Source organism: Necator americanus, chromosome I (assembly GCF_031761385.1).
Source record: "Necator americanus strain Aroian chromosome I, whole genome shotgun sequence".
NCBI lineage: Eukaryota > Metazoa > Nematoda > Chromadorea > Rhabditida > Ancylostomatidae > Necator > Necator americanus.
Genome location: NC_087371.1, coordinates 1,377,418 through 1,405,416, shown reverse-complemented (window position 1 = coordinate 1,405,416; position 27,999 = coordinate 1,377,418). Strand labels below are relative to the sequence as shown.

At 41.9% G+C, this 27,999-nt stretch overlaps 1 protein-coding gene across 5 annotated transcripts; it reads left to right on the top strand.

The window, feature by feature from the left end:
• Positions 1–3: 3 nt before the first annotated feature.
• Positions 4–27,693, top strand: RB195_004165 (uncharacterized protein; the record flags this gene model as incomplete). Of its 5 annotated transcripts, none has more annotated exons than XM_064179977.1 (19): positions 1,416–1,463; positions 1,934–1,985; positions 2,598–2,608; positions 2,657–2,679; positions 6,233–6,341; positions 6,414–6,545; positions 7,219–7,320; positions 8,965–9,090; positions 9,172–9,252; positions 9,304–9,345; positions 10,592–10,682; positions 11,696–11,863; positions 26,029–26,156; positions 26,714–26,797; positions 27,175–27,188; positions 27,290–27,333; positions 27,433–27,453; positions 27,517–27,626; positions 27,688–27,693. In XM_064179977.1, 19 exons carry the CDS (start codon positions 1,416–1,418, stop codon positions 27,691–27,693), a joined length of 1,392 nt encoding a protein of 463 aa, XP_064033167.1. The 5 variants fall into 5 exon arrangements, with proteins under 5 accessions (XP_064033170.1, XP_064033167.1, XP_064033168.1 ...); XM_064179978.1 differs by lacking the exons at positions 2,657–2,679; positions 9,304–9,345 and adding exons at positions 5,396–5,451; positions 5,504–5,615 and having other exon boundaries at positions 2,598–2,619; XM_064179976.1 differs by lacking the exon at positions 9,304–9,345.
• Positions 27,694–27,999: the final 306 nt, after the last annotated feature.

Sequence of the window (27,999 nt, the reverse complement as noted above, 5' to 3'; positions counted from 1 at the left end):
CTTATGACAGTATTAAATAAACATTACTTCTGTGTTTCGTATGTATAGCAGAGGTTTTTAGCCTCTAATCTCGATGTTTGAGATTGAGTCTCAATCGATGAGTCCTAAGAAAATCGTAGGTTATTTGTTTTTAACATTTTTTTTAAAATTTGATTTATATTATTTTCTACATCATCCCTCTTGTCCACTCATCTGAATTAAAGGCATCACCCACCCCGCGAATCTGGAGTGGTACGGATTCCCGGTGGAGTATTCGTATACGGAATCGTAGATTATTGAGAGAAAGTTGATTTCGTTCATTTTTCTTAATTGTCGTAGAAAACGGCCCGGTAGATACGGCTTCGAGCGTTCCGGCGCGCTATTTTCTACAAGGAGTTGGAATGGAGCGCGCCAGCCTTGTGCATGCGCAGCATTTTCCGGGCCGTTTTTTACGGCAATTAGGAGAAAATAGGGACGGAATCACACCCCTCTCCATAATCTACTATCCCGTGTACGAACACGACACCTGAAACCCGTACCACTCCAGATTCGTGGGGTGATGCCTTTAATGGAGGAGGTAGCTAGCCGTTAAGCATGCTTGAAATTCGTGGCACGTTAGCATTGGTCCGATTGGCGGGTCTCTTCACAGCCAATTAAGGACAACATATCACGATTTTGCTGTGGTGCGGGACCTACGGCGAAAGAATAGAACAAAACACGAGAATGACGGCTCTCATTGAATAATACCAGCTCATTGAATAATCCCTAAAATAATTTTCTTGATCGTTAGCCTACCCATCTGATCCACCATATTCATAGGGCTACATTTTTACTTTAAAAAGCCGATCAGAAGAAACTACACATACATAACTTAAAATAATTTTTAAATTAGAAATAGGTAATCAAGGAATTCCCTCGCTTATTCCGAATCCGTGTTGTGGTGATTTAATTGCTTCATAATGGTTACGATTACGCAGGAGTCAATATGAAAGGGTTCTGCAGAGTGGAAATTCAAGCGATTGATCCAACTTTTGTACTTGAAAAGTAGAACACTTTCTAAATACCATTGACACTTATTTCTTTCATTATATTTATTGACTGACGTGATGCTTCTTGAGAGCTTTCGTAAACTTTTCTCAAGACTTCCTTCGTAGGCTTAAGGTTCGCCTAAGTAGGTTCGCATATTAGTTGTAGGTAATGCATTCAAATCAATAGCAAAGAAAAAAAAACGAAGGAGACCGCGACCAAAGAAAAAGAAAGGAAAAAACTGAAAACATCCTCTTACCCAACATGAGTTACAGATCGTTTGTTGCACATCCTTAGCCGGATTTCGATTAGTGCACGATCGGATGCGCAAGATTAGACCTAGGTGACGATTTAGTAGTGTTTTCCTCAGATCGGCAGTTGTTCAAGAATGCGAATCAGCATTATTGCATATGGCAGGATCAAAACGACACGAAGCACGAGGCGGTTGCGTAGGAGGGGTGCGCCCGAAGCGGCGCGGTGGACCTTGGCGGACAGAGTCGAGTGGGGACCAATGCTAGCTAGCACCACATATCGTTACAGTTCGTGATGTTTCAAGCGCCATCTCCACCGTGTCGCTTCGAGCGCAGCCGCTTACGCAACTGCACCGTGCTTGTGGTTTCGACCTGAATATATCTTACCTTTTCTAGTGAGAACTGACGGTTACCGAGAGAGAGAAGAAAACTAATTTCACACTTGATCTAATCTAGTCAATCATTAACGCAACGCGTTAAATAAGTTTTATAGCCTTATCAACAACCGGAATGACACACAATGTACCGCAATATTCATGATAGAAATCACAAGAAAACTCCTGGCACAGAATTGGCCCTGTTCTTTCCTCAAACAATGCTTCATCATCTCAGCAAGGGGTCGATGTGTCAGCAATTGATCGACTAGTGTGACCGAACTCAACTCGTAGTGTTGAAAGGCAGCGTACGATAAAATCGAGGATCTTGTGATCTCACCTCGAACTGATAGAGGTAAGGATCCGATTCATGAACGTGAACGTTTTTACGCTCAATTCATTTGTAATCCAGAAAAGGCATGTGAAATAGCTTTTGTTGCACCTGTGTCCCCAATGATGCATTTTATCACAGGTAATAGAGCGATGACTGTCTGCAATATGTCTGCCATCGTGGGGGTTGAGCGGGTTCAAGTGCTTACTTGGGTTGTATTAGCCGGATTGCGGACATTGGACAACAGCGGAGTTCGTTCAATCGCGAAATATGTTGCAATGTAGGGGAGTCTGGTGCTGTTTCTCACGCATTTTTTCTAGGATTAGTTGACGGAATTGAGCTTAATCAAACCTAAGAAAAACTGCCTAACTCTGACCTAAGCCCTTCCCTCTTTCTTTTCATAGAGACACCCCAACACCGCCAATTTCGTTTTATGCTCTTCTTTACCAAAGTAGTAACGCGCTAATATCCACTGATTTACACACTTTGAGTTCCAGAAATCTGTGCTTTGTCAGCTATACTGAGAATAAGGTCTTGTAAATGAAAAAAGATCTAGGGAACAGTAGTAAAATCTTGATGAAACTCCCCACGTTTTTGTGCCTAGTGTTACTCCTAAATTCGTGTTTTTTTTTTCAGGTTACTCTGCGGTACCCATTCGGTAGTCTCTACTTTCCACCAATGCGCTTATTGTTGAGCTGGTGCCAAGCGGATCTCCTTGGTAGGTTTTAAATCCTTGCTTGAGATGATTAGACCTGTCTTATTGCATTCATGCGTACTCCTTATTTGAATGTTTCTGAATTCTCTAATTTTTTCTTGTTTCTTTTTACTTCCTCTTTCACCGAACAAACGGCTTTTTTTTTCACGCTGAATGCATTGCATGAAGTATTTCGTGGAACTACCGTTGAAGATTTTTGCCGTCCATTGTGTAGAATTCCTGAAATTACTGCTGAATAATTGGTTTCCTTAATTCCTCAACAACCTTGTTATTATCCTTCATTCGTGCCTTACATCTCGGGAATATCGTTTAGCTTCGGAGCTGAAAGGATGAAATCGAACGTGATTTATCTAATCAAGCGCCCTATTCGGAAGAAAGTTCTAAGTTTATTGTTGGGTCTCATAACTACAAGTAGAAGAGAACATCGTTTTTTTATCAGATAACTCTCTTGTCACTCAGTGCTAGATACCTTTTGTGAGGTGACCAGCGCAATCAAAGATCAGCTTTGAATAGACGTTCCCGCGTAATGCAGAGACATTTCTCTTTTCGATTCATTTTTGGGTCTTTGGAGTGGATCCAAAACTCTCCAGAGCCTTGCACGCGCCAGCATCGTGACCTTAACTTCAAAATCTTCTCCGTTATGCTGCCGCACCCTGTGACTCGATCTCGTTTATTCCTGGGGCACTGCTTTTGTCTAGTTGGCCGCTTGAGCGGTCGTTCCAGCAGTTGGAGCGTGACTGATATAGCGTGATCAGAAAGATCGATAAGGTCGTGTCCTTCTCAGTTCCAGCCTTTTTTTCCTTCTCTTAGATAGACTCCAAACGTCGTTGAGCACGCTCATTATAGGTTAAGGCGTCCGATCAGAATTATGAAACCAACCGAGCGTAACTGCGAACCGTTTTCTCTCTCAGAATTTAAATACAAGAAAAGATTGATGGTAATATCAATGTCATGATGCGATATTGATTGTATTTTGCAAAGAGGATTATATATATGCTACCGCTGCCGTTCTGCTCCGCGAGTTCTCGTTATTGTTGGCTACGGCCTTTTTTCCTTTTGTAACGTCGACCCTGTGGCAAGTGTTATGACGATAGGTTAACGTCTACGATAATCAAAGCGACTATCTGTTGGAAATAAGTGAGGATGTGATCGTCATTTTCATTTTGTCCAGTTAAGGTGGATTGTGTTGGCAATTTAATAGATGGAGATGATCATAAATGCGATAGTCGGAGCCAGTGATCTGACCCCCTTCACTTTTGAACGGTTGGCGAAATTAGTCCCTTCACTTTTGGGCGATTGGCAAAAGGACCCCCTTCACTTGAGCTGCACCCCACGAGCTAAACTCCCTTCACCTGAGGAGGGTCCGGCTTCTCCCTATCGCACCTATGGAGATGATGAGAGTCTCTAGGAGATCCTATACACGCAAGACTCCAGGATAGTGTGGAAGTGAAAAAAGTTAGTATGCGAAAAGTTCGTGGTCCCATTAAAGGCATCACCCCACGAATCTGAGGTGGTGCAGATTTCAGGTGGAGTATTCGTATATGGGATGGGAGACTATGGAGAGGGGGGTGATTTCGTCCATTTCTTTCTAATTGCCGTAAAAAATGGCCCGGAAGATGCGGCGCCGCACAAGGCTGGCGCGCCCCAGTCGAACTCCTTGTAGAAAATAGTGCGCCAGAACGCCTGAAGCCGTATCTTCCGGGCCGTTTTTTACGGCAATTAAGAAGAAATGGAAGGACTCACTCCCCTCTCCATAGTCTCGCATCCCGTATACGAATACTCCATGTGAAATCCGTACCACCTCAGATTCGTGGTGTGATGCCTTTAACTCACCTATGAGCATGATGAACAGAATTTTGTATTAGTTCTTGCGATTGATTGGAAGGAGGTTTCCCTATTTCACGCGAGTATTGGGGTTTAGCTCAGTTCGCCGACAGTACGGCCAAGTGTAAGTACGCAGTGTTGTCGGTTTAAAATAATTGCGTCTTATGTAGTCTTTCAGTTTAGGAATTGTGGCCAACAATATACAGTGCCATCTCTATATATTTTTTCTATCTTCTTTTCTTCTTCTTTTTATTTTCTTTTTTCTACCATTTTCTGTGCACGAAATCCCATGTTACACAGAAAAGTGTACTCAGATGTCGGCTTCTCTTCATTTATTTTTCATATGGAGCTACAAGAGCACCTCTCTTTTGTTGCTTTTTGTATATATACCACGATTTACGAAACAGTAATTGATTTCCGTACAAGGGAATAAGACAATCTCATATGAGAGGGAAGAAACAAGTGGGCCACTCTTGATATATGACTTCGGCACGCGTGTTTGTCCAGTTCACCGATCTCTACCGCTATTGCCTCGAAATTTTGACAACCTGTTCGATTTCGGGTATTCTTAAGTCGCCGAAATACCTGCTAACAAGTTCTTTGCTCTATCTGAAGAGGACCTAGTTAGGATCTTTGTTTATACAAATACAGATATATGAGAGAGCAACCCTCCGATTCCTAAGCACTTTCGAATTATTACTCTGCAGACAATTTAGCAGATTCCCTCACGGGATGCCGGCAACAATACAGTATGCATTTGATTTCATTATATGGATGTGTCCTCTACTTTTATTTTATGATTATCTATTCAGATCCTTCATAGAGAATATTAATAGGTGACTTTTCATCAAATTTACAATGCCAAAACATTGTTTTGAATCGATATCTAGTTCAGAGAACAACTTTGGAGCACTGTACCACATCGATTCTATGATATCCTTGACAGCATAGGTAATTTATAAAATTCGATGACAGCTACTCAGGAATCGGAACCTGATTAAAGATGTGAATTGCGCGAAAATTCTGGAAAACGATGAGACTGCGATCCGGGCGGCGGAAAATATGACTTACAGTTCACTTTTTATCAAAGAAATTATTTTACGAGAGGAGCAGAGGTATGCTTTGTCGTTTCTTCACGAAGTTCTCCAAGGTATGAGAGTTTTATTGAAGTGTTGGTAAACTCTACTTCTAATAACTCTATGAAAGTGCAAAATTTAAAATCAAATAACAATAAATTGGAATTGACCACATCTTTTAGAAAAGAGCAATTCACATTCTTCTTTCACTTATTTTTCATAGAGAACTGTCCTAAACCTGTGAACAGGTGCTGTTAGTGGCATGAACAAGCTCAGAAATTTGAAAAATCGCTGAAAAATTGCAAACAAGTTCAAATTCATGACAAGGAATGAAAAAGAAATGTGATCAGAAATTTTGCCACAAAATGAAGAAGGGAACATTCTCGGTCTTTTGAAAGCTCTGAACTTCTGAACGCCAAATATTTGGCAAAAAAAAAAAAACTAATTCGATTTAAGCTAACGTGTTTGCCTCAATTGTTTCCCACGGCAAGAAAAAAATCATAAAGGAGAATTTGTTGTGGTGTGGGAAATGTTTTCTCAGTAAACCCTACATTTTTGGCTATATATTTGTACTGGTTTTTAAACCGTACATTCTACAGAAACAATCTTTCTGAAACTAAATGTAAAAAGTATATAATTGAAGTTGCGATTTACAGGTGCCCGTGGATACGGAACCTTTTCGGATTCGACTGTAAACCTACATCAAAAGCAGAGCGAAAATTTCCACTTGCTTATGGGTTGCTTGTGTACACTAACGCAATCCAAGTGCTTTTTTCTCATTTACAAACAGAAATTATTCATTTCCCTTCTTACCATCTTTTTTAAACGATTATTCAGGTGCTTTTCATGCTAAGTGCCTTCTATCGACTACAAAACGAGTACTGTATAGCAGTAAGCGGATCTGCTTCAAAAGACTTCAAATTTCTCATGAAAGTTGTCGACGAATGTTTTGACAATGTTTACGTCATGGTTAGTTCCCGAATAAAAAGATTATGGTGAGGTTCCACTAAAAAAGTTGAGGCCACCTTCATACTTTGGAAAAAAAGTTAATATGCAAATACAGTTCAATATCCAATCATCTATAGGGTGGTCCACATGATGTGTGCCGCAAAAACCATCCACAACTTTGCACCAATTAATCCGAATAAGAATTTTTTTTTTTTAATATTCGATAGTCAGAGATTTCTACATGAGTTCTCACACATCACATACAGAATGACCACCTTCAGCTTCAATACAAGCATCCTATATATCCTGGAAGTTTTTGAGGATGCGCGCGATCAGTTCCCATGTCCCATGCTTAATCCAACCAAGGCTCCTTTCAGCGAATCCAGTGACTTGTACTCAAAAGAGCAGACTTTTTCCTCTAGAATCGACCAGACAGCATAGTTCAAAAGATTGAGATCAGACGAATTTGACGGCCAAACACCTTCGTCCAGAAATCCGGAAGATTGGTCTCACACCACTTCAGTGTCTTCATTGCGCCGTGGGCTGCTTTGCAGAAAGGTCCAGTCAGTGTCTTAAGCTTAAGGGATCACCGCATCTTTAGATTTTCCATAGTCCGTCACCTTTCATGTGGACCACCCTATATAGCTATTATTGAGCCCATTTCAATTTCGAGTTCACGTACAATTTTTTTTAGGAGCGACCTCCCGTTAAATGGGGTTCATTTGAAATTCTCAACTCCACGTTTGCTTGTCTTGAAGTTCTATCGCACAGCGATAGACCGTGGAGATACTATCAGGTGATGAATGTGTAAAAATGTCTCCTTCTAATAACAATTTCATCGTTCATTTTCTCTTGGACCTGGTTTCCGCTGTAAATGATGGAGTGGCCCGTATTCCTCCATTCCTGATATGATGGCATGACTTGGTGTTCACATCATTATCTCCAACCATTCTTGATATTCGAAATTGACCAAATTCTTCTTGATGTGGTTCGCGGATCTATCGAAACGAGAAATGGGACAAGTGATGCTGAAGTGCCGATAGAATACCCTCAAACTCGGGGAATTGAAGCGTGCGTATAGCAGAATGGTGAAGGGTTCCGCTGCGACTGTACGGTCAATGGTTCAAAACTGCCACGTGCCAATCAAAATCATATTCAATCTGAGGTCGACAAGGTGGATAAATTGGGACGGGGCTTGTCTGGGAGGATGAAACTACTGTCTTAATTATCGATTCCCACAAGTCATACCTTACACCGCATAGACCTCTAATAAGCCTTGATAAGCTTCAATCGATTCCGAGTTGAAGTAGATCGCGATCGTAGGCGGTTCCTAAAGGGACTGGTCAAGCATAAACGCTCCACCTTTTCTTTTTCCTACTTGTTCAAACACTGCGAGAAATGGAATTTCCGAGGAAACCACCGAGTCCAAAGAGATTACGGGCAAATGTGAGGTTGAGGAATTAGTCGTGACCGTTTTCTTCAAACTGAGAAAATCACGTCGAAATAAAAAGTATTTCCGAAGTATTACATATTACTCGAATAATATTCGTCACTTTACAAGAAAGTTGTGTTCTGACTTTTTAATTTGGTCATTTTTTTTTCAAAATGTTATGTGTATGAAACGGAGCATTTTTAACACAACCTGTTCTTTGAATTTAATCGAAACGATGAGACCGTCGAAGTTGAGATTGGTGCTGCACATGGGGAAGGAGCACCCCTCAAAAATAGCGCTCGCCTCTCAAAATTGGTAATTTTGGCCTTGAAAACGGATCAAACATTGCTCGACTCATTTGCTGCAGGTTGAAGAAAACTCATCTTTTCCACGAATTTTTCGAAAGCAAAAGAAAACTGCCAAAAATAGATCAACCTATACTTTACACTGCCTTTCTTTCAACTGTTTCCAACATTTCTCAGCCGTCACTCAACAGTTTTTAATGCCTGTTTTTGGTTTTCCTTCTTGTTTTTTTCTGGTTTTTCTATTTGTTTTTCTTCTGGTTATTCCCCATGATTTTCCAAGTTCCTTTTGTTCTTTTTAAAAACTTTTATGTCTTATCCGATGGCTTCCACGTACAGCACAAATCTCAAAAGCAGAAGCCTTATTACCTCGATTAATTGCAAAAAAAAAATAGAGGTGTTAAAAATGGTCCGTTTGCTCAATTTTACGCTCCACTTTGATGATCTAAAAAATTGGAATTATTAACATCAAGAAATCATAATGAGGCGGTCTGGTAGAGTGAGGAATATTTTATCGAATGATGCGTAACATTTTGGAAATGGTTCTTATTTCTGGGTGTATTTTATACCTTGAAGAAAAGAACGCTAAGTGCCCATTCCGCAACTCAGAACTTTTTTAGTACTACGTCGTGAAATTGTTTTAATTATTTTTCTTCGTTATAAATTATATTGGGTCCCATTAATCTTTTCTCGTTTCAACCTTCAGTACCTCTCCGGTTTTGATGTTCCATTGAAGACAAATCGGGAAATGATTGAGATATTTAAAATGTGGAACAATACGGTAAATGCACGGTATATGCGCTACGAGAAGCATCGCTTGAATCAAAAACGAGTGAGTTTTTTCTCGGCTTACAGAAATTATTGTGGAACAATTTATTGATGTTCATCAGTTTGATCAACGGGGAATTTTTAGGAAGAAGATTCACCGTTACCTATCATTAAAGCTTCGGTTTCGGCTGCACTTCCTAGATCTGCTGTGGATAAAATAGTGAAGGTGAAGAAAAAAAGACAATTTAAGCCTGATCACTTTTTTTGTTTTGCTTAGAAGAGCCATGGAGTAACGATAGATTCTTCACGGAAAAACCTGGTGAAGTTCTAAATAAAACAGGAGTACATATGTAAGGATAGCAAGGTAATACCAAATTTAGAAAATTAGTAAGCTCGCTTAATAAGTTTCTAAGTTCCCTCTCAAAGTTTCTTCTCAGAGAAGGAGGAAACGAAAAGCTTTCAAATAAGTGTAGAACAAGATATTAGCTTTCTAACATATATTTCATTGATGGAAAAAGCTTCTCTAAGATACGAGAACGATCGAAGGTCAGGATTTTTTGTCACTCTTTCTCGATTGTATTTTCTCGTGTAAAAAGGTTTAAAATTGTTGTTATACACATACAGGTATGCAGAAGAGATATATAAGTCGAGGAAAGTTCGAAATTTCTGTAAAACCTCTGTTGAAGTGTAACAAGTCTCTGCGTTAAAAGACCAATCCCTGCGTTAAAAAATGCCACATTTTTAAAAATAATAAAATAGAAGTTGTCCGTGGGGTCCATAAGGAGTTCTGGTGTTTTTTTCAATTTTGTGTATAGTTTTTTTTGGTCAAAAATACAGCGGATAGATATATTTTCTATAACTACTTGTAGTAAATAAAAGGACGTTACGTTCTGAAATTCGCTCATAGTTGTTTCAACGTACCGACTCTTTGCGAGTTTGTAAAATAAATGGTGCAATTCAGAAATTTTTCCAATTCAGAAAAAAATTAAATTCTTTCTTTTCTGCAAATAGGCTGCAGGGCTTTGTGAAAATTCGCTGAAGACCTTGACTCTCTTGATGATCAGAGGTGCATCGAAGAATAGTTTTTTTTTTTGTTGCTGAAGAGAAACCACGCTGGTTTTGGAGATTTTGAGGAAAATTCTCAAGGTGTTACAATTTACAATTTACAAATACAAGAAAATCCATAATATGTATTTGTATGTTATCTAAATCTACATCTATCCACGAGTCTATCGCACTGTATTTTTTTTTAAACTCTATCACCCATTGTATCAAAGTTGTCCTATAATAAAAACGAGTGGAAAAATGTTACGGAAATTCTACCTCCGTTGATGTAAACAATTACTTTCCAGGAATTTTGACCTAATTTTGACCTATCGTTCTTGCTCAGAATTATTACGCATGTAGCAAGCTAACCAACGGATAACCAAACAGTCATCGTGGAAAGGGAGTAGCACTTCTGTTAGCAGTCTTACAAGGATAATCCTTACCTTATTGATCTCTAGAAATTCATACCGAACGAAAAGTCAATCTAATATGATTTATTTGTATTCTCGATCTTTCAGAGCAAGGAAACTAGAAAGTTACTGAAGTTTCTGCAAGGCACAACAATCCCGGATGAAAGTTTTTGGGGGACATTGACCGGCAATACTGATAGTGAGTGGAAATTTCTCAGTACAGAAAGCACTCACAATGTGGAATGGAAAAAATTGGAAAACTTCAATATTAATTTATTTATTATTCATTTATTTCTTACTTGTAGTATCATTCTCATTTACTTACTTCTTTTGATTTTTTCTATGATCATAATGTGGGACTTTAGAGCTGGAATCGTCACATTTGTAAGAGCATTCTGGGAGAAATCGGAACCTATCGAATGGATCAGATCCACGGTGGTTAAGTGATAATTGTTGCAACATCTAAGATCAACGCTTAGCGCAGAATATCATTACATTTTTTTTTCGGAATTGTGAGAATTTTATGGGAGAAAATAGTTCCATCTAAAGCTAGTTGCATAGATGCGGTAGTCGGACCCGCTGCTCCGAACCCCCTCACTTTTGGATGGTTGGCGAAGGGACCTCTTTCACTTTTGGACGATTGGAGGAGGGATCCTCATCACTTGAGCCTCATCCCATGAGCTAGACCCACTTCACCTGACGGTCTGTCTCCTCCCTACCGCACCTACGGCTAGTTGCATCCGTGAAAAAAACAACCAGAAAAATAGGTGGTTTGAAGGAAAAAAAGTGTTTCTATGAATACTACGACTTATCATATAAAGAAGAAATTGAACTACAGCGGTGCAAATAACAGGACAATGAATCGAGGAAAAAAGGAAGGAGAAGCGTAGCTGATTGCCACACAAGGAATGTAAAAGTAACAGATACCGTCTCTAACATTTTAATCCTAATAATCAAACGGTCGGGGATGCAGTTCTCGAGTCGAGCATATCGACCATACGGAAGAGAGTTACAGCTGATCAGTGCAAAATAAAACGTATCGGAAGCGCCTTACTCGAGTAATGGCGAGTTTTATCGATTATTCCTCTTTTTTTGACACCAAGAAGAGTATAATTCATTAAATTATCAACTGGAAAAAAAAACATTTTCCTTGTGAGTGCTGTCTGCTTTCAAGATGTTATCAGATGCACAAAATGATAAGTTTTTCTCCAGAATTTCCAATGCCTGGAGGTATAAATGCAGAAAAATTGCTTGAATACCAAGAAGAACATAATAGAACTCGTCAACATATGGTCAAAAAATTCATGAAGATATCACCTCGGATGAGCAATTATCTATCCAGATATCAGCTATGGCGGCGACGAAATGACACTTGTAGAGGTGAGTGAAGTGGTCCTTTATGGAAAAACACGTGAATTACTTCCCAAGGAACAGCATATTTACTTTTCGCATGGGCGTCTATGACGTAGTCATAGGGGTTCTACTCTGACTGCACGTTCCATCGGTGGTTCGCTACCGTCGCACTGCAAACCAAGCCTTTCATCCCCCCGTTATCGATAAACTCATAAATTCAGGATGATCAGGAGGAATTGAGCACAACACACTCATACTCATAATCTACAACACTATATTGCCCATAAAAGATCCGTTGGACTCCATGTTCTGAGCGGACTCCTAGCATCGAAACGTCAAACACTCTTCTCAGCCTTCAAGGCATCATCCTACGAATCTGAGGTGGTACGGATTTCAGGTGGAGTATTCGTATACGGGATCGTTGATTAAGAAGAGGAGGGTGATTTCGTCCATTTCCTCCTAATTGCCTTAAAAAACGGCCCGAAAGGAACGGCTTCGAGCGTTCCAGCGCGCTATTTTCTACAGGGAGTTCGATCGGAGCGCGCCAGCATTGTGCCGCATCTTGCGGGCCGTTTATTACGGGAATTAGGAAGAAATGAATCAAATCAAATAAATGGCCGGAATCACACCCCTGTCCATAATCTACTGTCCTGTATACGAATACTCCACCTGAAATCCGTGCCACCTCAAATTCGTGGGGTGATGACTTTAAAGAAACGCATAAATTTTAGCGATTATAAACATGTGTTACATCACAGACATCAAAAACTCGATGTTACTAACCATTTCACATATTTTTCCTTCTCCTCCGAGAGCTGTTCAACTATAGTGATTATATTTTACCCTGAACTTGGCAGAAATTTTTAGACCTGTGGAGATGCGGGGTCAGGTGTGGGAAAATAAGGCTAAGCTAGGGCCTTATTAGCTTAGGCTAAGCCACCCAGATCGCGGTAGGGGTGGGGTTTGAGGGTTTTCTGGATGCAAATTATAGGTATTCACCATTTTTACCCTGTCGGGCTGAAATTATGAAACCTGTGGAGATGCGGGGTCAGGTGTGGCAAAATAAGGCTAAGATTGGGCCGTATTAGCTTAGGCTAAGCCACCCAGATCGCGGTTGGGGTGGGGTTTGAGGGTTTTCTGGATGCAAATTATAGGTATTCACCATTTTTACCCTGTCGGGCTGAAATTATGAAACCTGTGGAGATGCGGGGTAAGCTATGGCAAAATAAGGCAAAGCTAGGGCCTTATTAGCTTAGGCTAAGCCACCCAGATCGCTATGGATGTGGGGTTTGAGGGTTTTCTGGATGCAAATTATAGGTATTTACCATTTTTACCCTGACCGGGCAGAAATTTTGAGACCTCTGGAGATGCGGGGTAAGCTATGGCAAAATAAGGCTAGGCTAGGGCCTTATTAGCTTAGGCTAAGCCACCCAAATCGCGGTAAGGGTGGGGTTTGAGGGTTTTCTGGATGCAAATTATAGGTATTTACCATTTTTACCCTGACCGGGCAGAAATTTTGAGACCTCTGGAGATGCGGGGTAAGCTATGGCAAAATAAGGCTAAGCTAGGGCCTTATTAGCTTAGGCTAAGCCACCCATATCGCGGTAAGGGTGGGGTTTGAGGGTTTTCTGGATGCAAATTATAGGTATTTACCATTTTTACCCTGACCGGGCAGAAATTTTGAGACCTGTGGAGATGCGGGGTCAGGTTTGGGAAAATAAGGCTAAGCTAGGGCCTTATTAGCTTAGGCTAAGCCACCCAGATCGCGGTAGGGGTGGGGTTTGAGGGTTTTCTGGATGCAAATTATAGGTATTTACCATTTTTACCCTGACCGGGCAGAAATTTTTAGACCTGTGGAGATGCGGGGTCAGGTGTGGCAAAATAAGGCTAAGATTGGGCCGTATTAGCTTAGGCTAAGCCACCCAGATCGCGGTTGGGGTGGGGTTTGAGGGTTTTCTGGATGCAAATTATAGGTATTCACCATTTTTACCCTGACCGGGCAGAAATTTTGAGACCTGTGGAGATGCGGGGTAAGCTATGGCAAAATAAGGCTAAGCTAGGGCCGTATTAGCTTAGGCTAAGCCACCCAGATCGCTATGGATGTGGGGTTTGAGGGTTTTCTGGATGCAAATTATAGGTATTTACCATTTTTACCCTGACCGGGCAGAAATTTTGAGACCTGTGGAGATGCGGGGTCAGCTATGGGAAAATAAGGCTATGGTTGGGCCTTATAAGCTTAGGCTAAGCCATCCAGATCGCTGTGGAGGAGGTGTTTGAGGGTTTTCTGGATGTAAATTATGAGTATTTAAAAATTTTACCCGGACCGGGCAGAAATTATGAGACCTTTGGAGATGCGGGGTCAGCTATGGGAAAATAAGGCTAAGCTTGGGCCTTATAAGCTTAGGCTAAGCCATCCAGATCGCTGTTGGGATGGCGGACTTTGAGGGTTTTCTGGATGTAAATTATAAGTTTTCAAAAATTTTACCCTGTCCGGGCAGAAATTATGAGACCTTTGGAGATGCGGGGTCAGCTATGGGAAAATAAGGCTATGGTTGGGCCTTATAAGCTTAGGCTAAGCCATCCAGATCGCTGTGGATGCGGGGTTTGAGGTTTTTCTGGATGTAAATTATAAGTTTTCAAAAATTTTACCCGGACCGGGCAGAAATTATGAGACCTTTGGAGATGCGGGGTCAGCTATGGGAAAATAAGGCTATGGTTGGGCCTTATAAGCTTAGGCTAAGCCATCCAGATCGCTGTGGAGGCGGACTTTGAGGGTTTTCTGGATGTAAATTATGAGTATTCAAAAATTTTACCCTGTCCGGGCAGAAATTATGAGACCTTTGGAGATGCGGGGTCAGCTATGGGAAAATAAGGCTATGGTTGGGCCTTATAAGCTTAGGCTAAGCCATCCAGATCGCTGTGGATGAGGGGTTTGAGGTTTTTCTGGATGTAAATTATGAGTATTTAACAATTTTACCCGGACCGGGCAGAAATTATGAGACCTTTGGAGGTGCGGGGTCAGCTATGGGAAAATAAGGCTATGGTTGGGCCTTATAAGCTTAGGCTAAGCCATCCAGATCGCTGTGGATGGAGGGGACTTTGAGGTTTTTCTGGATGTAAATTATGAGTATTTAACAATTTTACCCGGACCGGGCAGAAATTATGAGACCTTTGGAGATGCGGGGTCAGCTATGGGAAAATAAGGCTATGGTTGGGCCTTATAAGCTTAGGCTAAGCCATCCAGATCGCTGTGGATGAGGGGTTTGAGGTTTTTCTGGATGTAAATTATACGTGTTTAACAATTTTACCCGGACCGGGCAGAAATTATGAGTCCTTTGGAGATGCGGGGTCAGCTATGGGAAAATAAGGCTATGGTTGGGCCTTATAAGCTTAGGCTAAGCCATCCAGATCGCTGTGGAGGCGGACTTTGAGGGTTTTCTGGATGTAAATTATAAGTTTTCAAAAATTTTACCCTGTCCGGGCAGAAATTATGAGACCTTTGGAGATGCGGGGTCAGCTATGGGAAAATAAGGCTATGGTTGGGCCTTATAAGCTTAGGCTAAGCCATCCAGATCGCTGTGGATGAGGGGTTTGAGGGTTTTCTGGATGTAAATTATGAGTATTCAAAAATTTTACCCTGTCCGGGCAGAAATTATGAGACCTTTGGAGATGCGGGGTCAGCTATGGGAAAATAAGGCTATGGTTGGGCCTTATAAGCTTAGGCTAAGCCATCCAGATCGCTGTGGAGGCGGACTTTGAGGGTTTTCTGGATGTAAATTATGAGTATTTAACAATTTTACCCGGACCGGGCAGAAATTATGAATCCTTTGGAGGTGCGGGGTCAGCTATGGGAAAATAAGGCTATGGTTGGGCCTTATAAGCTTAGGCTAAGCCATCCAGATCGCTGTGGATGCGGGCTTTGAGGGTTTTCTGGATGTAAATTATGAGTATTCAAAAATTTTACCCTGTCCGGGCAGAAATTATGAGACCTTTGGAGATGCGGGGTCAGCTATGGGAAAATAAGGCTATGGTTGGGCCTTATAAGCTTAGGCTAAGCCATCCAGATCGCTGTGGAGGCGGGGTTTGAGGGTTTTCTGGATGTAAATTATGAGTATTCAAAAATTTTACCCGGGCCGGGCAGAAATTATGAGACCTTTGGAGGTGCGGGGTCAGCTATGGGAAAATAAGGCTATGGTTGGGCCTTATAAGCTTAGGCTATGCCATCCAGATCGCTGTGGAGGCGGACTTTGAGGGTTTTCTGGATGTAAATTATAAGTTTTCAAAAATTTTACCCTGTCCGGGCAGAAATTATGAGACCTTTGGAGATGCGGGGTCAGCTATGGGAAAATAAGGCTATGGTTGGGCCTTATAAGCTTAGGCTAAGCCATCCAGATCGCTGTGGAGGCGGACTTTGAGGGTTTTCTGGATGTAAATTATGAGTATTTAAAAATTTTACCCGGACCGGGCAGAAATTATGAGACCTTTGGAGGTGCGGGGTCAGCTATGGGAAAATAAGGCTATGGTTGGGCCTTATAAGCTTAGGCTAAGCCATCCAGATCGCTGTGGATGAGGGGTTTGAGGGTTTTCTGGATGTAAATTATGAGTATTTAAAAATTTTACCCGGACCGGGCAGAAATTATGAGACCTTTGGAGATGCGGGGTCAGCTATGGGAAAATAAGGCTAAGCTTGGGCCTTATAAGCTTAGGCTAAGCCATCCAGATCGCTGTGGAGGCGGAGGGCTTTGAGGGTTTTCTGGATGTAAATTATGAGTATTTCAAAAATTTTACCCTGTCCGGGCAGAAATTATGAGACCTTTGGAGATGCGGGGTCAGCTATGGGAAAATAAGGCTATGGTTGGGCCTTATAAGCTTAGGCTAAGCCATCCAGATCGCTGTGGAGGAGGGGTTTGAGGTTTTTCTGGATGTAAATTATGAGGTATTCAACAATTTTACCCGGACCGGGCAGAAATTATGAGTCCTTTGGAGATGCGGGGTCAGCTATGGGAAAATAAGGCTATGGTTGGGCCTTATAAGCTTAGGCTAAGCCATCCAGATCGCTGTGGAGGCGGACTTTGAGGGTTTTCTGGATGTAAATTATGAGTATTTAAAAATTTTACCCGGACCGGGCAGAAATTATGAGACCTTTGGAGATGCGGGGTCAGCTATGGGAAAATAAGGCTATGGTTGGGGCCTTAATGGAGGGGGTTTGAGGGTTTTGTAAATTATGAGTTTAAAATTTTACCCTGTCCGGGCAGAAATTTGAGACCTTTTGGGGTGCGGGGTCAGCTATGGGAAAATAAGGCCTTAGGCTTATTAGGCTAAGCCATCCAGATCGCTGTGGAGGCGGGCTTTGAGGGTTTTCTGGATGTAAATTATGAGGTATTTCAAAAATTTTACCCGGACCGGGCAGAAATTATGAGTCCTTTGGAGATGCGGGGTCAGCTATGGGAAAATAAGGCTATGGTTGGGCCTTATAAGCTTAGGCTAAGCCATCCAGATCGCTGTGGAGGCGGACTTTGAGGGTTTTCTGGATGTAAATTATGAGGTATTTTAAAAATTTTACCCTGTCCGGGCAGAAATTATGAGACCTTTGGAGATGCGGGGTCAGCTATGGGAAAATAAGGCTATGGTTGGGCCTTATAAGCTTAGGCTAAGCCATCCAGATCGCTGTGGAGGCGGACTTTGAGGGTTTTCTGGATGTAAATTATGAGTATTTCAAAAATTTTACCCTGTCCGGGCAGAAATTATGAGACCTTTGGAGATGCGGGGTCAGCTATGGGAAAATAAGGCTATGGTTGGGCCTTATAAGCTTAGGCTAAGCCATCCAGATCGCTGTGGATGAGGGGTTTGAGGGTTTTCTGGATGTAAATTATACGTATTTAACAATTTTACCCGGACCGGGCAGAAATTGTGAGACCATTGGAGATGCGGGGTCAGCTATGGGAAAATAAGGCTATGGTTGGGCCTTATAAGCTTAGGCTAAGCCATCCAGATCGCTGTGGATGAGGGGACTTTGAGGGTTTTCTGGATGTAAATTATGAGTATTTAACAATTTTACCCGGACCGGGCAGAAATTATGAGACCTTTGGAGATGCGGGGTCAGCTATGGGAAAATAAGGCTATGGTTGGGCCTTATAAGCTTAGGCTAAGCCATCCAGATCGCTGTGGATGAGGGGTTTGAGGTTTTTCTGGATGTAAATTATAAGTTTTCAAAAATTTTACCCTGTCCGGGCAGAAATTATGAGACCTTTGGAGATGCGGGGTCAGCTATGGGAAAATAAGGCTATGGTTGGGCCTTATAAGCTTAGGCTAAGCCATCCAGATCGCTGTGGGGGTGGGCTTTGAGGGTTTTCTGGATGTAAATTATGAGGTGTTTAACAATTTTACCCGGACCGGGCAGAAATTATGAGTCCTTTGGAGATGCGGGGTCAGCTATGGGAAAATAAGGCTATGGTTGGGCCTTATAAGCTTAGGCTAAGCCATCCAGATCGCTGTGGAGGCGGACTTTGAGGGTTTTCTGGATGTAAATTATACGTATTTAACAATTTTACCCGGACCGGGCAGAAATTATGAGACCTTTGGAGATGCGGGGTCAGCTATGGGAAAATAAGGCTATGGTTGGGCCTTATAAGCTTAGGCTAAGCCATCCAGATCGCTGTGGATGAGGGGTTTGAGGGTTTTCTGGATGTAAATTATGAGGTATTTAACAATTTTACCCTGACCGGGCAGAAATTTTGAGACCTTTGGAGATGCGGGGTCAGTTGGGGAAAATAAGGCTATGGTTGGGCCTTATAAGCTTAGGCTAAGCCATCCAGATCGCTGTGGGATGGGGGCTTTGAGGGTTTTCTGGATGTAAATTATGAGGTATTTAAAATTTTACCCTGTCCGGGCAGAAATTATGAGACCTTTGGAGATGCGGGGTCAGCTATGGCAAAATAAGGCTAAGCTTGGGCCTTATTAGCTTAGGCTAAGCCATCCAGATCGCTGTGGATGAGGGGTTTGAGGTTTTTCTGGATGTAAATTATACGTGTTTAACAATTTTACCCGGACCGGGCAGAAATTATGAGTCCTTTGGAGATGCGGGGTCAGCTATGGGAAAATAAGGCTATGGTTGGGCCTTATAAGCTTAGGCTATGCCATCCAGATCGCTGTGGAGGCGGGGTTTGAGGGTTTTCTGGATGTAAATTATAGGTATTCACCAATTTTACCCTGTCCGGGCAGAAATTATGAGACCTTTGGAGATGCGGGGTCAGCTATGGGAAAATAAGGCTAAGCTTGGGCCTTATAAGCTTAGGCTAAGCCATCCAGATCGCTGTGGATGAGGGGTTTGAGGGTTTTCTGGATGTAAATTATGGGAATTTAACAGTTTTACCCGGACCGGGCAGAAATTATGAGACCTTTGGAGATGCGGGGTCAGCTATGGGAAAATAAGGCTAAGCTTGGGCCTTATTAGCTTAGGCTAAGCCATCCAGATCGCTATGGATGAGGGGTTTGAGGTTTTTCTGGATGTAAATTATACGTATTTAACAATTTTACCCGGACCGGGCAGAAATTGTGAGACCATTGGAGATGCGGTTTCAGCTATGGGAAAATAAGGCTATGGTTGGGCCTTATTAGCTTAGGCTAAGCCACCCAGATCGCTATGGATGTGGGGTTTGAGGGTTTTCTGGATGCAAATTATAGGTATTTACCATTTTTACCCTGACCGGGCAGAAATTTTGAGACCTGTGGAGATGCGGGGTCAGGTTTGGGAAAATAAGGCTAATGGTTGGGCCTTATTAGCTTAGGCTAAGCCACCCAGATCGCTGTGGATGTGGGGTTTGAGGGTTTTCTGGATGCAAATTATAGGTATTTACCATTTTTACCCTGTACCGGGCTGAAATTGTGAGACCTCTGGAGATGCGGGGTCAGCTGTGGGAAAATAAGGCTAAGCTAGGGCCTTATTAGCTTAGGCTAAGCCACCCAGATCGCTGTGGATGTGGGGTTTGAGGGTTTTCTGGATGCAAATTATAGGTGTTTAACAATTTCATCCTGAACGGGCAGAAATTTTGAGACCTGTGGAGATGCGGGGTCAGCTATGGCAAAATAAGGCTAAGCTTGGGCCTTATTAGCTTAGGCTAAGCCACCCAGATCGCTATGGTAAGGGTGGGGTTTGAGGGTTTTCTGGATGCAAATTATAGGTATTTACCATTTTTACCCTGACCGGGCAGAAATTTTGAGACCTGTGGAGATGCGGGGTCAGCTATGGCAAAATAAGGCTAAGCTAGGGCCTTATTAGCTTAGGCTAAGCCACCCAGATCGCTGTGGATGTGGGGTTTGAGGGTTTTCTGGATGCAAATTATAGGTATTTACCATTTTTTCCCTTACTGGGCAGAAATTTTTAGACCTGTGGAGATGCGGGGTCTGGTTTGGGAAAATAAGGCTAATCTAGGGCCTTATTAGCTTAGGTTAAGCCACCCAGATCGCTGTGGATGTGGGGTTTGAGGGTTTTCTGGATGCAAATTATAGGTATTTACCATTTTTTCCCTTACTGGGCAGAAATTTTTAGACCTGTGGAGATGCGGGGTCAGGTGTGGGAAAATAAGGCTAAGCTTGGGCCGTATTAGCTTAGGCTAAGCCACCCAGATCGCGGTAGGGGTGGGGTTTGAGGGTTTTCTGGATGCAAATTATAGGTGTTTAACAATTTCATCCTGAACGGGCAGAAATTTTGAGACTTCTGGAGATGCGGGGTAAGCTATGGCAAAATAAGGCTAAGCTAGGGCCGTATTAGCTTAGGCTAAGCCACCCATATCGCGGTAAGGGTGGGGTTTGAGGGTTTTCTGGATGCAAATTATAGGTATTTACCATTTTTACCCTGACCGGGCAGAAATTTTGAGACCTGTGGAGATGCGGGGTCAGGTTTGGGAAAATAAGGCTAATCTAGGGCCTTATTAGCTTAGGTTAAGCCACCCAGATCGCTGTGGATGTGGGGTTTGAGGGTTTTCTGGATGCAAATTATAGGTATTTACCATTTTTTCCCTTACTGGGCAGAAATTTTTAGACCTGTGGAGATGCGGGGTCAGGTGTGGGAAAATAAGGCTAAGCTTGGGCCATATTAGCTTAGGCTAAGCCACCCAGATCGCGGTAGGGGTGGGGTTTGAGGGTTTTCTGGATGCAAATTATAGGTGTTTAACAATTTTACTCTGACCGGTGGAGAGGCGGGGTCAGCTTTCCTAAGAGAAGTCTAAGCTTGGGTTTTGTTTTTTTTTTACCCTTCTTCTCTTATTCGTTTGTGCTGAGCAGAACTTGGAAAACTATTTTATAATCCGAATGTTCTCTTGTCTTGAATCCCCGGCATATTCTGTCTGTGTTTTGTGATAATGTGCCTGCGAGGTTCTAGGGTGGAACCTTTATTTGCCTGACTATTTGATTTCGCCGTCTTCAGAGGCATAAATAGAGGATGACTGGAGCAATGCTACGTTTATCCTGTCAGATGCCGCACTACCCTGGGTCAGTGTTCCGATAGTCGTTCAGGGTAGTGAAAACAGAAACCCATCTACATTGAAAATTGTCTTACGTGTTGCTCTTCCGGATGTGGTGCGGCTGGTGGCACGCACTTATCACTCAGTGTACCCTCAGCGAATGAGTATTGCTGCGTGTAGATCACCAGCGACGATATCGATGGTTTGATCTACACACAGAATATCAGGCGGGTATAGGTCACAGAGCGTTACAAGTGGCAAGAACTCATTCGTTATCGACAAGCATTCACTCCTATTATTCATTGATGGGCTTCTTTTATGAATCCATAACGCCTCCGCCTTTTCTTTGCCGATATTTCTGTTTCGTGAGCTAGTTCAACGCATTTCACCTTGTAATCGTTTCCGTTGTGGCCCTCGTGTCTGTGCCTTCCTAGTGGTGTTATCAAGCTTTTTCGTCGTTTTTATGCCATGTGTTCATTAATCCTCACTCCAACATTCCTACCGGTCTCCCCAATGTAAGTTGCATTGCACATCAAGCACTCACTCTCATATATTACCCCCATTTGTGCGCAGTCGCATGTTTTTCCGTGAGGACAAATAACACATCTTTCACAGATGCAGTATCTATCATATAGTCTGTTTCTATCAAGCTGGCTTTTGATGTTTGCATTTGGAATATTTACCAAGATCACGTCATCTTGTAATTGTGCTTGGATAATGCTGCGCTGAACAGTGGCGGCAGTGACACTGTCAGAGATAAAGGGAAGACAATAACAAATTTTGTTTTCGCACGGAACATTGCTATTTACAGTGTAGGTTCTTCGGTAATGCGGACGTACTGTATGGCCATTAGCACATGCAATTTTCAAGGCTAGTTTTCGTGATCCGTGTCGTTATTGGTTGCCAGTGCATACTTCACTAACGGTTTTGACTTATTACGAATCACTGCGCGTTTTACTGCAGTTGGATGTGTAGTTTTGGCGTGCAATATGATGTTCTTGCAACTTTCTTTGCTATACCACTTTACTCTAATAATGCCGTTTGAAGCGCTTATTTGTGTGTTGAGATGAGGAAGCCATCCTTGTTTTGGGGTTTCTCGTGTGAGTCTTATGAATTGCGCTTGTTGGTTGAGTACTCGGAAACACTCGTCCATATCGGACTGTGTAGATGTTACGATGCAACAGTCGTCAATATATCTGAGTTACATTACTGGTCTACGCGAAAGCACTAGTTCTTCGACTCCCCTCATGAAGCAGATCGCCAGTACTGGTGCTAATCGCTGAACCATTGCTAGTCCTCTCAGTTGTGCGAAATAATTTTCTGACCATCTGAAGATCTTGCAATTCAGGTATTCCTTGATAAGTGTTATCATGCGAGATTTACTAAGTCCATGTTTCCAAGTTGTTACCATATAAATCTGTCATCTCCTAGAGAGCCTGCTGCGCCTCACTGTTTTTTACATTCGTGTAGAGTGAGGTCACATGAGAGGACTCTAATACTCAGTTGCCCTCAACTTTCGCATTGCGTAATCGCTCAAGGAAATGGTGCGTGTTTGACAAATGAGATGGTATTTTAGGCAAAATTAGACTTACAAATTTATTAAGGAACCGCGAAATTCGATCCGTTGGTCCTCCTACACAACTTACTACTGGTCGGATTTTGAATGTTGCCGCTGATGTTGAGTTCATCGGGGTTCGGCTTATGCATATTGATGAAGCTATAGAACACGGGGCAGGTCGGTTTGTCAAGCTTGAGGCGGCTTACAAACCGTTCGTCAAGACCAGCAGATTTTCCTATGGACATCCATACATGATTCAAGCGTTTGCACTGCACAAGAATTCTTTCTCTGTCACGCGGCGATAGATCGTTTCATCTTGCAAGTGAAGATTTGTTATTTCCCGATCAAGAGCCTGTGGATACGAATTCCCCACCCTTATCGCTTACTGAAAGGCATATGTTCCCTGTTTTAGTCATTTCGCAGATATCTTTGAAACCCTGTCATTGCTTTTTTTTTAGATTTTTGAGGGTGAGTCGTTTATGATGGTTATAAACAGACAACACCCCAGATAGTAGAGTCCTAAATTTTGTATCTGTTTCGTGAGCCGGTTCGGGTTCTTTATAGAGGTTGGGCGGAAGTGGTGTTGAGGGTAACGCTCTTCTGCTCATAGGTGCAGCATGTTGACGGTTACTTTCATTCCTTGCCCTGATTCGAAGCTGTTCCCGAAGCTTGTGGAGGCCTTGACTTTACGGAATGTTGACCCATCGATTCGATGTGAAATTGAAAATGATGGTCCAAGGCTCAGAAAGTCAATAGCATTATCGGCCAAACGAATGTTGCCGAGTACTGTTACTCTTGCCTCTTGATTATTAACAGCATTTTGAGCTGTTGTGTTAGTTGCTCAGAGGAGTCTACGTGGATGTATACGTGTATACGTGGATTTTCAATGTAGATGGGTTTCTGTTTTCACTACCCTGAACGATTATCGAAACACTGACCCAGGGTAGTGTGGCACTTGACGGGATAAACGTAGCATTGCTCCAGTCATCCTCTATTTACGCCTCTGAAGACGGCGAAAAAGCCGAAACGTCAGGCAAATAAAGGTTCCATCTAAAAACCTCGCAGGCACATTATCACAAAACACAGACAGAATATGCCGAGGTTTCAAGACAAGAGAACATTCAGATTATAAAATTGTTTTCCAAGTTCTGCTCAGCACAAATGAATAAGAGAAGAACGGTCTACAACCACTTCGATTACACTGGTTTAGTGGTACTATTAGACTATTCCCACTATTATTTTAAAGTGACATAACGCTCTTGCTAAATTGCAACTATTTTTCTGATAATGGAGCTAGTTATTTCAACACTTTTATGCTAGGCACTTGATATACCCTAAAATCCCATAGATAAGAGCGGTCTATAGATAAGAGCGGTCTATAGATAAGAGCGGTTTGTGCTAGAAAATGAAAATTGACGTTTGTATACGTTTTTTTTGGCGTTGTGTGCTCATGATTATCGCAATAATAGCCTACAACTCTACCTTTATTCTTACTGTTTTCTATACTCTTTCTATCCTGTATCACCTGCTATGAAACGTCGTAAATCGTATACAGCAGCTTTCAAGCTAGACGCCGTCAATTATCGTGATTTGCATGGAACCTTGGCAGCGGCTAGTCATTTTGAAGTCACTGAAGCAATGATAAGAAAGTGGGTTGTTGATCGACAAAATCTTCAAGAGATGCCAGCAACGAAGAGAGCCCGACGATACAAAAAACCAAGCGTTGAAGAAGTTGAAGATGCCATCTACAACTGGGTTGTCAAAAAACGAGAAGAAAATAGAGCTGTCACGGTGAAAGAAATAAGGACCAAAGCAAAGGAATTAGCAGAAGAGCATGGTCACCAAAATCTTAAAGCATCTGCGCATTGGTGCATCCTGTTTATGGCGCGAAAAAAGCTCTCTGTACGATGAAGAACAAGTGTCGGTCAACCATTACCGTCTGACCATCTACAAAAATGCTCGGATTTTCGAAAGTTCGTTGCAGCTGAAGCCTTAAACGTATCCCCTTTCAATTTGGGAAATATTGATGAAGTACCAGTTCCCTTTGATATCATCTATGAACGGACAGTTAATGTGAAGGGACGAGAGAACATTAAAATTGATTCTACCGGCCATGAGAAATCTAATTTTACTGTTGTATTGGGAGTGACTGCTGCTGGAGAGAAACTTAAACCAATGCTAATTTTTAAGAAGAAGTTAATGCCAAAAGGACAATTTCCTCCAGATGTCATTGTGAAAAGAAATGAAAAAGGTTGGATGAATCAGGAATTGATGAAAGAATGGATCGTTGAAGTATGGAACAAAAGAGAAAATCACAATTCCGACCCTGATCGCTCTTTGCTGATATTTGATTCTGCTCGTTGCCACGTAACTGATGAAGTGAAACAATTTTGTCAACAATATAGCAAAATTGCCGTAATACCAGGAGGATTGACTAAAATATTGCAACCCTTAGACGTCGGCATCAACAAACCGTTTAAAGACCACTTGAAAGCTGGCTGGGAAAAATAGATGAGAGATGAAGCTAAAGCAACTTACACAAAAAGTGGAATAAGGAGAAGGATGAGCTACGAAGAAGCTGCATTTTTAGTTAGCGAACGTTTCCAATCCATTTCATCTGATGTTATTCAACATAGCTTTGAAAAAGCATTGTGTGATTTGGAAAATCTCAAAAACGATTTTGCCATGATGAATATAAACGATGATGACGAAGTAGAAATTGGAAAAGTTTAGTGTTATGTTTAGGTATGTTGGAGTCCTTGTTGTTTAATATACAAATAAAATTTTAAAAATATTTTTTCAAAATTATTTTTTACCGGTAAATTAAACCGCTCTTATCTATGGAATTTTACTGATCGAATGGGCTCTTCAAGTTCTATCCAGAGATCAAATTCCGGCATTTCTAGAGAGATTCCGGCAGAAATTCCGTTAAAATCGCCATTTTTCTATATGAATTGTTTATTAAGTGGGCGGGGTTTAGAGTTGAGGGGCGGAGCTTCTTCTAAACTTCTTCTCCGATTTTTATTTATCCATACATCAAGTTAGAGAGGTGACTGCATTCAATTTCAATTTCATTCCAATTCATTTTTCACCGGTAAATTAAACCGCTCTTATCTATGGGATTTTAGGGTAATTACTATAACGCTGCACCAATGTAAGAAGTTGTCTCTCAGGTAAATATGTGCACGGTTCATGTGTTTACGGTTTGAAGGATCTGGCAGATTTAATGAAACAACCACATCTTGTCGCTCATAAAATGTATATCGACTTTCAACCTGCCGCCTTGTTTTGTGCACTAAAGGTGAGAGCGATTTTATTTCTTATGTTTCATTACTGTAAAGCGACAACAGAATCCTATTTCTTCTTTTTCCACCGAGAAATCAGGCTCCCAGAAGAGAGAAACTTATTCTATATTTTTTCGTTTTAAAGGCATCACTTCACGAATCTGAGGTGGTACGGATTTCAGGTGGAGTATTCGTATACGGGATCGTAGATTGAGGAGAGGGGGGTGATTCCGTCCATTTCTTCCTAATTTCCGTAAACAATGGCCCGGAAGATACAGCTTCGAGCGTTCCGGCGCGCTATTTTCTACGACGAGTTCGGTTGGAGCACGCCAGCCGTGTGCACACGCTGCATCTTCAAGGCCGTTTTTTACGCCAATTAGCAAGAAATGGGCGGAATCACCCACCTCTTCATAATCTACGCTCTCGTTTACGAATACTCTACCTGAAATCCATACCACCTCAGATTCGTGCAGTGATGCCCCTGAGTTGACTCCACTATAGAATATCAATAACTTCTATACTATTAATTTATAATGTACACATAAATCCTTTCGTGACTTGGGCTTTTTTTCAGACGATTAGAATCCGGGAGCGAGATCGTTTCACGTTGAATGTGAAACCGTACAGCGAAATCCCACACGTTCAGCTTAGTGCAGGCGTCACTTTTGATAATCTCACACATCCATTGTGGTTGTTTTACTGATAAGTTTACAGTGCTTTTACACGACTTCTAATCTCAGTAATAGGGAAAACTACCTGAACATCTTAATAAATTTTTTTTGAATACAGAAAGTTATGTACCTATATCCAGGAAGGAACGGTTATAATCTGATTAGCAGCACGGGATCTTCTGTTTTTTCCCTTTTCCCCATGTTCCTGAAGAAGTATCTTGCTTCGGATCTCCTAACAAAAATGGGCATCGATGCCTGAGAGGATTGTACGAGACCGAGAAAGGGCGTGATTTGGTAGATACTGATGAACGTCTGGCACAAGGCAAAAGGTCCTATATCTCCTATTTTAGCTCCCGACTTTTAGTTAGAATATCCAAGGTAAGGATTACAGATACTAGCGTCCTAGCATTTTCTTTTTAATAAGGAACTGTAGACATTCGACAAATATGGCGGAATCACGTTGAAAATACGCAGTTTAGAGAGATGCGGAATCAGAGCATGATTCCTGTTGATCTCGGAGGACGTAAGCCCAACCTATGGAATCACACTCACCGTTCCTGACGCTGTGAAGCTATAATTTTTGCATTTTTTTTTCGATTACAAATGCCCCATTGTTGTACAGGATATCAGAATTGCTGTGAAAGTAAGGTTTAAGCATTTTTTGGGTTAGAATTTGTCGGCAATTAACGATTTTGGCCAATCCTAGCTCAAAATTCGCAATCCAGAGAGATGATTCCACCAGTCCAGCACTGGTTCATTATAGGTGGAATAAACCTAAGCTCTATAGTCGCACCGGGTCTTCGAATAGCAAAAAAGGTAAGGTTTCAGCGTTTTTTTAATAGGAATTTGTCAGCAATTTACAATTTTGCCCTTACAGTGTTGATAAAGGAGAATCCGGAGAGATGTGGGCACTAGGGGCGCAGTGGTTCTTACTGGGCCAAATACGCCTATGCTCGGAAGTCATACTGATCATCCTGTTGGCTGCGCAGGTAAGAATTAGGCATTTTTGTTCAGAATTTTTCGGCAGTTTATAATTTTGGCCAAACCGCGACTGCAACTTCTGGGCAGACGCTTCTCAGCTTCTGAGCTTCGGAGCATCAAACACTATTCTCAGCCTTAAATCATATTTCCATAGGTAAACTCACAAAACTTACTCGGTGTTGTTTTTTTTTTTCTCGTCAAGTGAACC